This window comes from Xyrauchen texanus, chromosome 16 (genome assembly GCF_025860055.1).
Source record: "Xyrauchen texanus isolate HMW12.3.18 chromosome 16, RBS_HiC_50CHRs, whole genome shotgun sequence".
Taxonomy (NCBI): Eukaryota; Metazoa; Chordata; class Actinopteri; order Cypriniformes; family Catostomidae; genus Xyrauchen; species Xyrauchen texanus.
This window is the reverse complement of record NC_068291.1, coordinates 15,311,601-15,325,544: the sequence shown is the minus strand read 5'-3', so window position 1 is coordinate 15,325,544 and position 13,944 is coordinate 15,311,601. Positions and strand designations below refer to the sequence as shown.

Here is a 13,944-nt window from a genome sequence, read left to right as displayed (position 1 = left end):
GTGCTTTTTTAACCTTAGTGGTTTTCAAAGTGCTTTACTCTGTGACCCATTCTCTCTCACACACACACACACACACACACACACACACACACACACATCGATGACGGCAGAGCTGCCATGCAACGCACCATGAACTTGGGGTTCAGTGTCTTGCCCAAGGACACTTCGGCATGTGGAGTCATGTGGGCCGGGAATCAAACCGCCAACCTGGAGTTAAGATGACTCTTTATTTTATTTTTTTTCCTTGGTTGGGGTTTATTTGGTTGTAGAGTTGCTGACATCTGAACATCTACACAGACTTGGTCCGGCTGCTGTGGTGGTCACCAAACCTAAGAGTAATGGGACAGAAGTGTTCCACTAGACTGCTTTTATTTAATGGAGTATTGAGGGAAAGGGGGAGGTTAAAGTTGGTTTAATGACTCTCTAGGCCAGTGGGAGTTGCCAGGGACTCTGGAATGTGTGTCTCTCTCTCTCTTTATCTCTCTCTTCTGTCCCTGATGTTGCCTGTAGAGTCAATGAAGGTAAAGACCCGTGTGTCCACATGCATACATAGAGTCTGGAGAAATTAGGTTTCCATTTCTAAGCCACTTGTGGACTGTGCTTATGTTTTGTGAAGGGATTTTGGAGTTCAGGATTACTTAACAAATGTACTCAAAGAACTACCAAAACCTATTGCCAAAAGTGTCGGTACTTCAGAACTAAGTCAGTACTACTGTAGAAAATCTTTTTACAATACCAGGTGGTCTATAGTTTTGGTAGTACCAAGTACCAACTCAATTCAGTACCCACATGCTGTAGAATGTTACCTTTATTTCTTTACATAAAAACAACATCACACAATCTAGGTACATTTCTCATTTCAACATGTACTTCATATATGTACTTCAAACCTTTGTTTTGTTGGACAAGAAAAACTATGTTCATGACATGTGACATTTGGTTTTCGACCATTGAAAATTTGTAAAATGTTAAAAAAATTGTATAGAGCCACAGTGCGAGCCCCATAAATCTGGGCATTAAAAATGAAGACACAAAAATTACAATTTGTTCAAAACCAAAATCTGAAAGGATAAAAAGTTATCTTTAATATTTCTAATATTTAAGCTGTCTTATTCAGTAAACAAACGATATCATATTAGCTGGATAGCTTGGTGCAAAGCACTGGATGCCTAGCCTCATTACTGGTTTATATGACAACAGGGCTATGTAGCCGCTAGGCAGCTAATACTTCCTAAACGTCTTGTTTAATGACATGATTCAGTTAGCTAGTTGTCTAAGTAACTTTGTCAAACTGCTTGCGTATTAGCGACACACACCTGTTGCTTTTCCTGTTCCGATCGTCTATGTAGAACATAGGCTTAATATCAAAAACCAACCCTACCAAAACCTAAATATTGTGTTGTTTGCATTATGCATGTCTGTTGTTGTTTTGCAGTGCTCTGTGAAGGTATCACAAAAGTAATAAGATATCTGCTAATAGGAAACTGTGACTTGCCCTGTGACTGATGTGTCACATGGCAGCAGCGCTGCTCACCTGGGCTCTTTGTGTATAGTTTGCACGGTTGTTAGAGTCTGTTATTTGTGGTCCTCTGTTTGGACTCTGTCTAAAGTCTTGCTCTTCATGTGGTTTGTTGCTTTCATTACTCCCTACCTTGAATAGTGACTTAAATTGCAAATCTTACAACTGAAACAACATGACAGGAAGCTTTCTGTATACCTGAAATGCAAGAAGGGTCCTTATATGCACTCCAGGGTGTGAAGACCGGTGTAGAATTCTTTTGTAACGTCTTTTGTAATGCGTCCCTTAAAAAAAATTATGTGGCGATATCATGGTGTTTTGATGGTATTAGATAAAGCTAGATAGAATATTCTTTAAAGTATTGTGATAGCCGATTTGAACTGGGATATGATAAAACTAAATTAATTAGTGATTCCTTTTGACCAAATTTGGTAATGTTTTGCCCATGTCCTACTGCCAAAAAAAAAGTCTACTCTTTGAGGGTTCACACAAGACTTATTTAAGTCATTAAACTGTGGATAAAGCACTGAGTCGTTCACAACTGAAACGGGTCTAATTATACTTTAATTAAAATTTGCATATCTACTAAGAAAATTCAGCAGAATGTTTAAGCATAATAAATGTTTTCCCCACAAATGACAACAAAGTATAGCTACCATTTTGTGAACTGCTGTGCATGACTATACAAAAGGACAACAATATTATCCTAAAATAATTCGAAGTGACTACATCCTGATTTCATTTCAATGTCATCAGACACTTTACTCCTCATTCATCCAGCCATTTTCTCTCCTTGTTGAACGTGATAACCAAAGTAAACCAAGACATAGCTCCTCCTTTCCTTCAGTCGGTCAACAGATCCTGATGCTTGCTTGAACATTTTAAAATGTAGTTTTTTGTTAGTGATTTAATATTTTGAAGTGCTATTTTCACTTCGTTATAAACACTTTTGCAACTGTCTACTTAAACCGTAAAATAAGAGTTGTAGCACTACTTATGCAGTATTTTTGGAGTTTTTCAAAACATGTAATTCTGACAACATGAAGGGCTTTTTATTGGCTATGCTGTTGCCTTCAATATTTTTACAGGGGCTCTGTGGATTGGTCTTATTTTAAATCTGGCTCCTGTGTGGGAGTGAGTGGATAGAGCTGGAGTCAGCATGTGGTTTGCTTGGCAGGAGAGCGAATATAGAACACTGGGTTACTGAGTAGAGACAGGAATGGGGCCACACATTTTGTGAATTTGACCCTTACACGTATTAACGCTCTCTGAATGTGCAATCTATATCATAACCACAGCCTTGGGTGAATATTGTAGCATGACCTGGTCTGGTGAATTAAATATTGATTAGTTGTGGGTTTCACCATTGCTTATTTAGGAAAAAACCCTCAGGCAGCGCTTCAATAATGGTCACTGTACCACATCTGACTTCATCTGAAAAGGCCACCGTGGCCATTGTTTATCTCCCTTTTGGCACCAGTACTCTCAAAGAAATCTTGACACCAGTGTTTCTACAGTACCAGTAGTACCGAGCACCGAGTACTAATCATTTGAGTGCATGTTCTGTGACTACATTATGCTGAAATGGACTTTAATCCAATGAAAATTGTGAAATGTCCTAGTGTAATTATTAAACCACAAATGGGTGTGATTTAATTAAATAAATATACAGTGTGTATGTGCTGCAGAGTGAATGTGTGAAACTGCTCATATACTGAAAATAAAGACTTATAAAAACACCACATTTTATTAACATCATGCATTATGCTTATTGTAGTAAATTACAGAAGAGAGCGCACATTCAATGTGACGTGTGCAGCACCTGCAGACTATATATTTGTGAAATTAAATCTCAGCTTTTTGCGATTCAATAATCACACTGGGTCCTAAAGCGTCTTATCCGGAAGTGTGAATCTACCATCAAAACACATTACCGGAAACGCCTTCATGTCAAAATTAAAGCTTGATGCATGAAATTTAAGAAATTGTAACAGAAATATATTACTAGTGTTTAGTAAAATGCTTATAATAATAATAATAATAATAATAATAATAATAATAATAATTAGTATTATTATATTGAACCTATATCTCACAAGAAAGAGTGCTGTTGTACTGAATAGACGTTTTCATCAGTGTTTTCATGTATTATGTGATGCTCTGTTTTGAAGAGCTATATTTAACAAAATAAGACCAAGGTATAGTTGTATTTTAGATTATGTTGTGAGGAACTGTTCTACTTTCATTTGAGTGAAGTTTGGATTAATTCGATTAGACACAATTTCGATTTATATTTTCATTTCAATGGCATAGTACCAGTTTTTTTCTTCCTGTGGTATCAAAATACATAAATTACAGCAAAAGTACATGTATAAAAACAATCAAATTTTAAAATTTTTCTTGAACATACAGTTTTTAGTTTTGTGTTTATAGTTTTGGGAAAATGGTACCTTATTGTGGCATTGGAATATGTATAAAATTGTATGTGAATGAACTCAAATTTCCTTAATGTTCTTTACTGTGAACATTTCAAACCCAGTTCCAAAGAACGATAAAAATATTTCCCCAAGTATTCAATCATGTAGATAAGGGGAAAGATTGTTGGTTTCATGAAAATAAAATATCTTATCTCTTGTTGTGGGTCAGGCCAGAGAATATAATCTAAATCACGGGAACAGGCAGTGCTTTGAACAGGCAGTGCAGGATGGAGGTACAGGTCCTCATAGGTCTCATAAGGTTTTTCTGCTCAATGTGGAATACTATCAAACACCTTCCACTTTCTATATACAAGGACATGGTCAACTACAGAAGCTCAGATCTCAGAGACAAATATTGGACTTTGTGACCAAATGTAGTCTTTTATAAAATGATGGTAATTGTTTGGGATGTTTAAAGAATGGGTTTTTATTGTCATAGCAGTTGAGGAAAACTGTAACATAAATATTGTAACCTCTATATTGTTTTGATTGTTGTCCACAATGTCCAGAAACTGAGGTTATTTCTATGTTTCTCCAGTTTCTCATATGAAGTATTCTTGAGTTTCCTCATGCTCTGTCTGTGAAGGCTTCGGTCTCTGAATAGAACACAATGGCACTGATTACTCTGGTTACTCACATCCTATTAATCTGACCTCTAGATATTCTAGAGGTGTTTCTATTATCAGAAGATCATATTTGCTTCGACTTCCTACGAATCTCTCCAAATATTTACTTGCAAGTGGAATCCAAAATAAAGCCTTGACAATTGAGTCCAAACTCAATGACCCTCTAATAAACAAGGACTGGACCGTTCTCGGATTCTGGATTCTGGTCCTCATTTTGGATTCTGGTAGCATCTCTTCGGACAGGAGAAAGTATTGATGAAGCTAAAAGTCCTCAGAGGCACAGAGAGCTTTGGTGCTCCACAGTAGTCTGTTGGAGAAGCATGACTGACAGTAGTGTGTTAATCAAAGAGTTCAATTTTTGCTGTCTTATTGATTAATATATCTGGAGGAGGGTCCCAGTGCTGTCTCTTCCCCCACAGTCAATTTCTGCATTCATCCTTTTATCTCTACTGGAGAGATCTCTTTGTCTTTTCTTTGTTTTTCAACAATAAAGTCCCAGATCTATCCTCTTCCTATTTAGCCTGGGCTGCATTCACAATCTTTTCAAGAAGTGCATAAAAACATTATTTTAAATTGTTTAGAATTTTTTAATAGAACCGAACCATTGTATCTGTTAAAGATCAGTTTAGGATATGCACAATTGTGTCAAAGGCACTTTGAAAACCAACTCACACTCCCAATGTAGCCTATAGATAATGATCATGTGTTGACGGCACTGACCCCATAATGCTGAAGCCATGAGGGGAAGGGCAGATACCAGTGTGCACCACAGTGAAAACAGCCCAAGAGCCAAAGGTCTGAACAGCAGAGCAACAGCACAAGCACTGCTGCCCTACTTTTCAGTCAGGCATTGTTCCATGCAGCAGCAGAGGATATGATCTCAGGAAAGTTTCAGACCATAGATGAAACTTTCCACAATTTCTGACTAGTTGCACAATGACTTAATGAAGGCACATGCCAAGCCATCATTTTTTAAAGAATGTTTCTGTGGTGTAATAAAGTATGAGGGTGCTGGAGTTATCCACGTTTATGTGTGTTACAGTGGAAAATGCGAATGCACAGCAACTCATTCTGCACTTTGGACAAGGTGTGCAAAGTCATCAAAAAAAGCACTGCCAAATTTCCTTAGTATGAAATCAAAACTTTGGCTCTTTTACCAGTGATTGGGACATTTACCATTAGTTTTATGTAGTGATCAACCAAAATATTTTTTTTATAACAGATACTGGTTGTTTTTAAGAGTCTGACAACAAGACCCTATGAACATTTACATTAAGGTTAACATCAGTTAACTACACTAGCAATGAACAATACTTTTTCAGCACTTACAGCAATTTCTTCAAGCTAATACATTTGAAAAATGATTCTTGTGCAACCCAGCATACGCATGCGTTGACCTTGTATATTTTAGCTCCGATATATGCAACGCATAATTTCATTTAAACCGACTGATCTCAGTTCAAGAGACTCTGTGCTGTCAGTAAAGGGATAAACTTTCGATGCACAGAGTCATGGTGTTACAGCGGAGTTTGTCTTTGGGTGAAACGCCAACAAAACTGTAAGAAAGAAAGAAACCCAACTAAGTTTTTACATTGAAACCTGTTTGAGTCAAAAGATTAGTCTATAGTTTCATCCAATATGCCATTTTTAATATTTGAGCATTTTATCACTAAACGCCTTGATGCTAAACACAATGTACGTTATAGTGGACAATAGCACAAGGTTTTCATTAGAAATCCATTCTTTAATGTGCATTTTCACATTGAGAATTGTTTTGCTTTCATAGGCTTTATATGGATATAGGATGAATATAAAGTGAATTTTGAACTGTTCTGAGACAAGTGCAGACAGACAGTTTCAGGCTGTAGATGATATTTGAACCACTCAACTTGTTTGGCAGACATGGAACAATGATAATCAGTACTTGGATTCAAAAATGGAAAATACACACAGCAGTCACGCTCTGGTCTCAGGAGGTTAAGGTATCTTAATAATTAGTTAATGCATTATGAACTAATAGTGAACATATTTAATTTAAGTTATTGTTTTATTTATGCTTTTTGACAAAAATAACCATTAAACCACAACAAAATAAATAATTTAAATTATCATTATTATTATCATTTATATTATGCCATTACATTAATGCAAAGTTGTTTTGTGATCTAAATAATTTAATTTGAGCTAAAAAAAATATATTTTTTAGCTTCATTTTAGACTTTCTCCAATGGCTAAGCCATTTCTCATTTGAGAATGAAAGTTGCATCGCGTTGAACACACAGTCGTGTCATGTTATTTTTAAGGGCTTTTCTTTAAAAACCTACCAAATGGCAGGCCTTATCGGTATTCCCAATATTATTGAACTACTAATAAATTAATTAGAAAAGTGTAATTTTGGTAATAAAATAGTTAAATGTCTGTTATCTCTAGTTTTATGGAATTTTTGTAATGAGTTTGTTTTCAAAGGGCCCTTGAAGGGCAGCATTGAGGATATTCCTTCACCAAACACCTCACCGGCATTGTGATATGGAGACATGCCCATCAATAATTTACTCTTCCAAGCAGGTCTTTTTCAGTAATGATGCAATTGCAGTTGCAGGTCAGTGTCCTATTTTTATATATGATGAAAGATCACTCTTTAACACTTGTGACGTTTTATATTCAGTGCTGCTCTGTTTTTACGTAAATTCAAAATGGTTTCTGCAATCATTATCCATCTGAAATGGTGTAGTTACCTTATGTTCCCCTGGCCTGTCTTACCAGGCAAGAAGCGTTATCCGATCCTTCATTATTTCTTATATCTTCAGCTGTTAGTTGAAACCTGATACTAACACTACCATGAAAGCCTCCTCATCATGCATATGACTCAGACATACTAATTAGCCTGCTTGAATTTAGCAGCGCTTACAAAATTATCAGGTTAAGTGACAATTAAAGAGTAGGGTGTTTATGCAGAAAATGCTTAATGTGACACTACACACCCCATCATGTTGCAGCTGTCGAATTCAAACAGCGTAACGTGCTTTACCCTCTCATGTTGAAATGTGCGCTTTTAAGTAATTATACCCACCAGACTGACTGTCAGTCAAAAACACTTGAGGTTTTTTTTGCTTGAGTTGCTTTAGTTCCTTTGTGCATCATTATATTATAAGTGTTCTTACACCAGTTGTCCTGAAAATACAGGAACAACGATATTACATGGTGGATTAAAGGGTTGCCTTGTGTAGTGTAAAGAAGTAAACATTAGTGGTTGACTAATACCCATTTTAAATGACTTATACCCATGTTGACTGCAGATGTAGGGCCCTATTTTAAGAGCGCTAGTGCTAAGCATTAAGTCAATGGGCATGGCCAGAAAGTTTTGGTACTTTCATGCAAACATGCACTTGGAGTCTAGGCGCAAGTGGGTTTGGCGAATTTATGTGCGCAAAGTGCTAATGGGCTGGGTCAAGTGCAATTTAAGTCTGAGGTTCTTCTCCAACACTGTGTGCATCCTATTATATAGTTAATACCTTGTCAAGCACCAACGATAAAGACAGCACATTCATAAGAAGTTGGTAGTGTAAATGGACTGCCATGAATGTGAAGAATATAATTATTGACATGCGTTCTTATGTGCATTAACTGCATCCTGTTAAATTATAATTACACATCAAGCCAAATGAAAATATAATCAAAATAATGAAATGGTAAAAAAAAATCATCCCAAATACAAACATTGTACTCTCCAACTTTTTCCAACTTCCCCTTTTGCAGTGACTTATGACAACAGGTGGAAAATTACCAATACAAATTAGATCATTAACACAGTAGTAAATATAACAAAAATAATAATTGAAAAATAAACCATGACCTTAAGATAATTTAACACAAATCCCAAAAATATTTGTTTCATAAAACTCAGCTACAACAGTGATCGTCATGGACATAATTTGATGTTCCTCTATATTTGGACATGAACTTTATTACCATCTCCTGGTGGAATCTCCAAACTGCAGATACAGGAACTGAGTTTGCAAACAGACCTGCTTTTGAAATGTGTCAGATCAATGTTATATTTCTCAGGAAAATAGCAAATTGTGCTTTGCACCAGTTCATTTACATATAATACACACACAGTTTGCGCGCAGACACCCACAGATAGTGCAAACACTCCCAAGCATGCCCAATTGTGCTCTGCGCGGGCACAAAAACTGTGCTTGGAATTAGTGCTCTCGTAAAAATTGGTTAAGACAGTGCACTTTCAAAGCTTGTAGAAAGCTCTTGAAAATGGAGCCCTTAATGCGTGTGTATATACAGTATATTGCAGATCATATAAAAAAAAAAATGCTGAAATTCTGTCATAATTTTCTCCAAATATCATTCCAAACCAGTATGACTTTCTTTCATGGAACTCAGTTTTATTTTAAAAGTCTTTCTGTTGCAAGGGTTACTTTCAAAGTAGTAGATCAAGGTGATGTTTGGGTATGGTACTTTTGTAAGTAGCAGCTTCTAAGTGTTTGTGAATATGAATGTGTGAGAAGGACCACAGTAAAGAATGGAATGCTCACAGGCCTCTGTTTTGACAAAGGCAGTGTGGTCTGACCCGGCCTCTGCTGTGGCGACGCTATTATACTGGATGAGAGTTGTCACTGTGGGTCTCTGCACATAAAGACATCCCCTGGGAGTCATTCCTCTAAGATGGAGATGAAGATGTCTGCAGGGGGTCGGGCTTGATGATGTCATATGGGACAGCACACTTTCTAATTAGTCATGCAGCCATGCGTGGGTGAGAATGTGTATTTACACATCTGCCTTCAACATGGCTTTAGTTGTTCATGTTTATTTACGCAGTATTTATTCTCCAATTTAAAGTCAACATGAAATCACAATTGCCCTATTGTGAACGATTAATCTGTGGACAGTGTTCCGAAGATAAAACATTTTTTGTCTTTGTAATCTTTCATAAAAATTTTCATTGTTATACTTTTGAAATGACTTTCCTTTTCAGCTATCATCAATAATGCAACCAACCAATTTTCCTCTCCTCCAACAGTCTGTCATGTAGAGAGAACTTTTCAAGATCAAATAAATTCTCACCATGCACTATTTTCTCAATGAACATCATGTTTTACTCAGAAATGATGAAAGTGAAAGGGGTTGTGAATGCTGTTTCATGTTGTTTTTAAGGTGCACTCAGTAAGTTGAACTTACAGGGACACCTAGTGGCCTGGATGCAGCATCATTTAAAATTCAATAGTTTTCAATTAAATATTCCATTGTAGAAATTCACGATTGAAAGTCAACCATGAACAGTTTAATCCATGAGCTACCATAAGGGGACCCTTTCCATGTAGAATAAAACCGCTTTGTATAAGGTTACTGATGTGACAGGAGTATGCATCTAATGTGAGTCATTATCATTATATACATATGTTTCAAAATTGTAGTTGATTTCTTTCAGATTTAAAGAATTTTAATGGGGAAAAATTGCACAAAGTTTTCGTGGGATAATTAAAAGCTAATTGGCTATTCATAGAACGGTTCTAAAAAATTGTTTCATGTTGGTTGCACAGAAACAATAAGTCAGGTAAGTTATTGCACCATTGATGTCAGAGCTCTTATCTAAGTGTGTTTTTGAATGAAGGGGTTTGGTCAAATGGACCTGTTTGGTCTTGTCTTCTGTGTACTTTGCTGAGCTTTGTTACCCTGGAGGCCATTTGTCTGAAGTCAAGTCCATTATCACATGCGAACATTCATAAACGTGTGCACTCACACTTCTCTAGATGTTTGTACCCTCAGTTTATGATACCTTTTTTATTCTTCATTTTCTTTAATATTGCCTAACTCATCAATTTCCTCTATGCTGGAATTTGATGGTCCCCACCCAGACATGCCTTGTCTGGGACGGGTAATGTTTCCTATTTCCAGTAAAATTTCCTGCTTGTCTGTTTGCAAGTAGGAGTTTCCTGTTCCCACGTTACCGCTGACCCTATTTTAGGTCCTCGCCCCAAATATTGATGCTTGGCCATCAGCGTTTAAAATCTGATGGCTCCTCATATCGATTTATCGGCCAGAGGTGGGACCGAGTCATGGTTTTGCAAGTCACAAGTAAGTCTCAAATCAAGTCCCAAGTCCTCAACTGTAAGTGTCAAGTCTTAAACGATTCATTAGTGCTCTTTGCCCAAATTAGTGTCAGAGTATTAATTACCATAGTATTTACAATCTCCATAGTTTTAGCATGTTTTCAGACATGCGCTTACCCACCGTAGGGGAAATTTCCTACTTAATGTTAAATACATTTTCTGGAACAATCTTGCTGTGACACCATCTGATCAGCTTAAACACGGGATGCATCTTTTTTTTTTTTAATACGGGACGATCACATATTTTATGCGATGTGTGGCAACCCTACCTTCATTGGTACACAGTGCATCTTTTAGCTGGTTTCAGCAATGAGGCATGCAAAATATTTCACGCCAAAACTGTAGTTGTAGTGCACTGAGCTCTGAGGCACTAAGTAGCATGCTAGCTAACCAAGCTAACATGATAAGTTAAATGCTACTGAACATGTAACAGTTAAAAATCTCCACTTACCTCTTTCTGTGGGTTTTCAGGTGTCTTACAAAATTGGAAGTTGTTGAAGTGCTTGTAATTTTTTAACCACATGTTCTACGTGTTGCAATCCTTTTGTTGCCTTCAATATTGTATTCTTTATATCCAAATGAAATTACATTTGGTATCATTTTTGCTGTGTCATCCTTAAATGCGCAATCTTCAAACTTGGTCCTCCTCTCATGGAAGTTAATTGTTTGGTTGTCTGATTGGTTGATTGTTGAGCGTGGAAATTCAGATTTGACAATCAAATGAATTGTGTAGTGTGGAAATGAATCATTTGATTTGCTCCAAATTTTTAAATGTATGACTCTGATCTTTTGGTTTTAGAAGGTATAAAGTCTTTCCAAGTCCGAGGGCTCGAGTCCATATCAAGTCGCAAGTCATTGTTGACAAAGTCTAAGTTAAGTCGCAAGTCTTCTTTGATTATGTCATGTCGAGCTGATTCACAAGTTATTCAATTCAAGTCAAGTCCAATTCATGCGACTCGAGTCCACAACACTGTTATTGGCACAGTTCTAGTTGGGAAATTTGTATTTTCAATCCTGGGACATGTGGACCTATTTACAGTGAGTATGTTTTCTTTCTCTTTTCAGGAGCATCTTCAGCAACTCATCCTCATGAATCTGCCCAATGTGCTGGCCATTGCCAAGGACCCATTATCAGGTACTGCCCATTTAACAAGTCAATTTCATTTAATTTTATAGCATTGCACCTTTATTTTGAGGGATGTTGAGGGATCTTCACTATAGTCCCCATAAATCATCGTCTATCGTGTCCCAAAGTAAAACTTACATCCTGCTGAACAAATCTTCTTATCACCTCACACACAGCTCAGCATTCATAAATACCCTCTCACCTACTCTTATGGGGAGTGTGAACAGGCCTCTGGCTCTCTAGGTAAGGAAACACATGTTATGGGCTTTTTATAGGTGGAGGAAGAGAGAAAGGCCAGAGGAAACTTCTTGGGACCAACCCCAAGCTGAGAAATGGTTATGAAGTTTGCTGTTGACAGTGTGGGGTAGAGCAGGACTTACAGCTGTGATAGAGGTTGAGAAAGTTTGAAGTGCATTCTCAGCTGTTGACATTTTGGATGAAGTGATGGTACTGGTATATGGTTTGTTATCTTATAGTTTAAACTGTTGAAAAGTTTGTGGATATGGAATAAGTGGAGTGGCTGAAGGATATGGGATTTTCAAGTGCATATGCTGACATCCAGAGAAGGAGGGTGTATTCGTTAAGCTGGTTGTTAACTATGCTTATTTTTGCAATTCTGTTCGGTGGCACAGAAATTACTCACTTTAAATTAATAGAATGTTTACTCATAATTTATTCAAAACTAATTATTGGCCTAGTGGGCATGGATGTTAGCCAATTGGTATGCAACGCTAAAAAAAATTATCTCTCGATCTGATTCTAATATCTGAAATCTCGCTATCGGCTGATACCGATCCCGATCCGATACCACCGTGGATTTTTTCCTTATTAAACATGAATCAGTTCATAATATCTACAATATACTTTACTGTGTGGAAGTGTTTGGGAGTACTCTTTTATGTGTACACAATCTTCTAACTACATATTATTTCTTTAAAATATATAACAAACAATAGGATAAAAATGTGTAGCCTAAACTTTATTGTTACCTTGTCTACCGGCTAAAACAGTTTTTGTATTCTCTCATCATTTACTCACCCTCATGCCATCCCAGATGTGCATGACTTACTTTCTTCTGCAGAACACAAATTAAGATTTTTAAAGCGAGAGTCCAAAAAATTGATAAAGGCAGCATAAAAATAATCCATAAGACTCCAGTGGTTAAATTCATGTCTTCAGAAGAGATATAAGCGTGTGTGAGAAACAGATCAATATTTAAGTTATTTTTCACTATCAATCTCCACTTTCACATCTGAAAGTCACATTCACCTTTTTAGTTTCACTTTTACATCTAATGTAATTAGGGGTCAAGACCCGAAGGGGCGAAAGACCCCTATTGTTTTCTTTTAGTTTTCTTATTTTAATTCTTCCGCCGCTTCTTCTGATATTGAGTCTATGGCCGTCCATAGAACCGCTTGCGGGAAAGATATGACATTTGGTACATAGATAGAGGGCAGTCTGATCTGTTACCATTGCTAATTTGGCATCTCTACCTCAAACCCTCTAGTGTGACCAACTGCCCAAATTTGCACTTACGTTTATGTTAATAACTTTTGAGCCTTGAGTCCTAGAAGCAAAATGAAAATGTTTCCACCATTTTAGAATTTTCTGAAAAACCTACTTTTCTAACTCGTCCTAAGCCGTTTGCACGAAAATTGGCCTGCATCATCTAGAGGCACTCAAGACTAAAAGCTATTCACAGAATTTTTATAAACCATACTGTTTTCGAATGGCACTTCAACGAATTGGCGAAGAGCATGCCAAAATGGACATGAGGGTATATCTCCATAACGCTTTAGCGTATTCATACCAAACTTATTATTTGTCATAGGCATCATAACTTGAGGGCACCTGCTCAGTTTCGGCACAGTGCCACCTAGTGGTCACGAGATTTGAAAAAAGCTCATTTTTACTTAAAACTTCTAAACAATCGTTATGAAACTCGGTATGTGTCTTTGGCACCATTCTCTATGTGTCTTTGGCACCATTCTCTGAAGGGACTCAAAACGTTTCAGGACAGTGCCACCTTGTGATCAGAAATGATAATGCTCTTTCTAAAAATGCTATGCTA

General features: G+C 36.9%; 1 protein-coding gene across 1 annotated transcript in view; it reads left to right on the top strand.

Annotated features, from left to right (window-relative positions):
- LOC127657008 (protein Daple) overlaps positions 1–13,944 on the top strand; it is an 86,967-nt gene that overhangs the window by 20,038 nt on the left and 52,985 nt on the right. Inside the window, exon 4 of the mRNA XM_052145622.1 lies at positions 11,813–11,882. Within this exon, the coding sequence (XP_052001582.1) occupies positions 11,813–11,882 (70 nt within the window). The remainder of the gene's footprint in view (positions 1–11,812; positions 11,883–13,944) is intronic.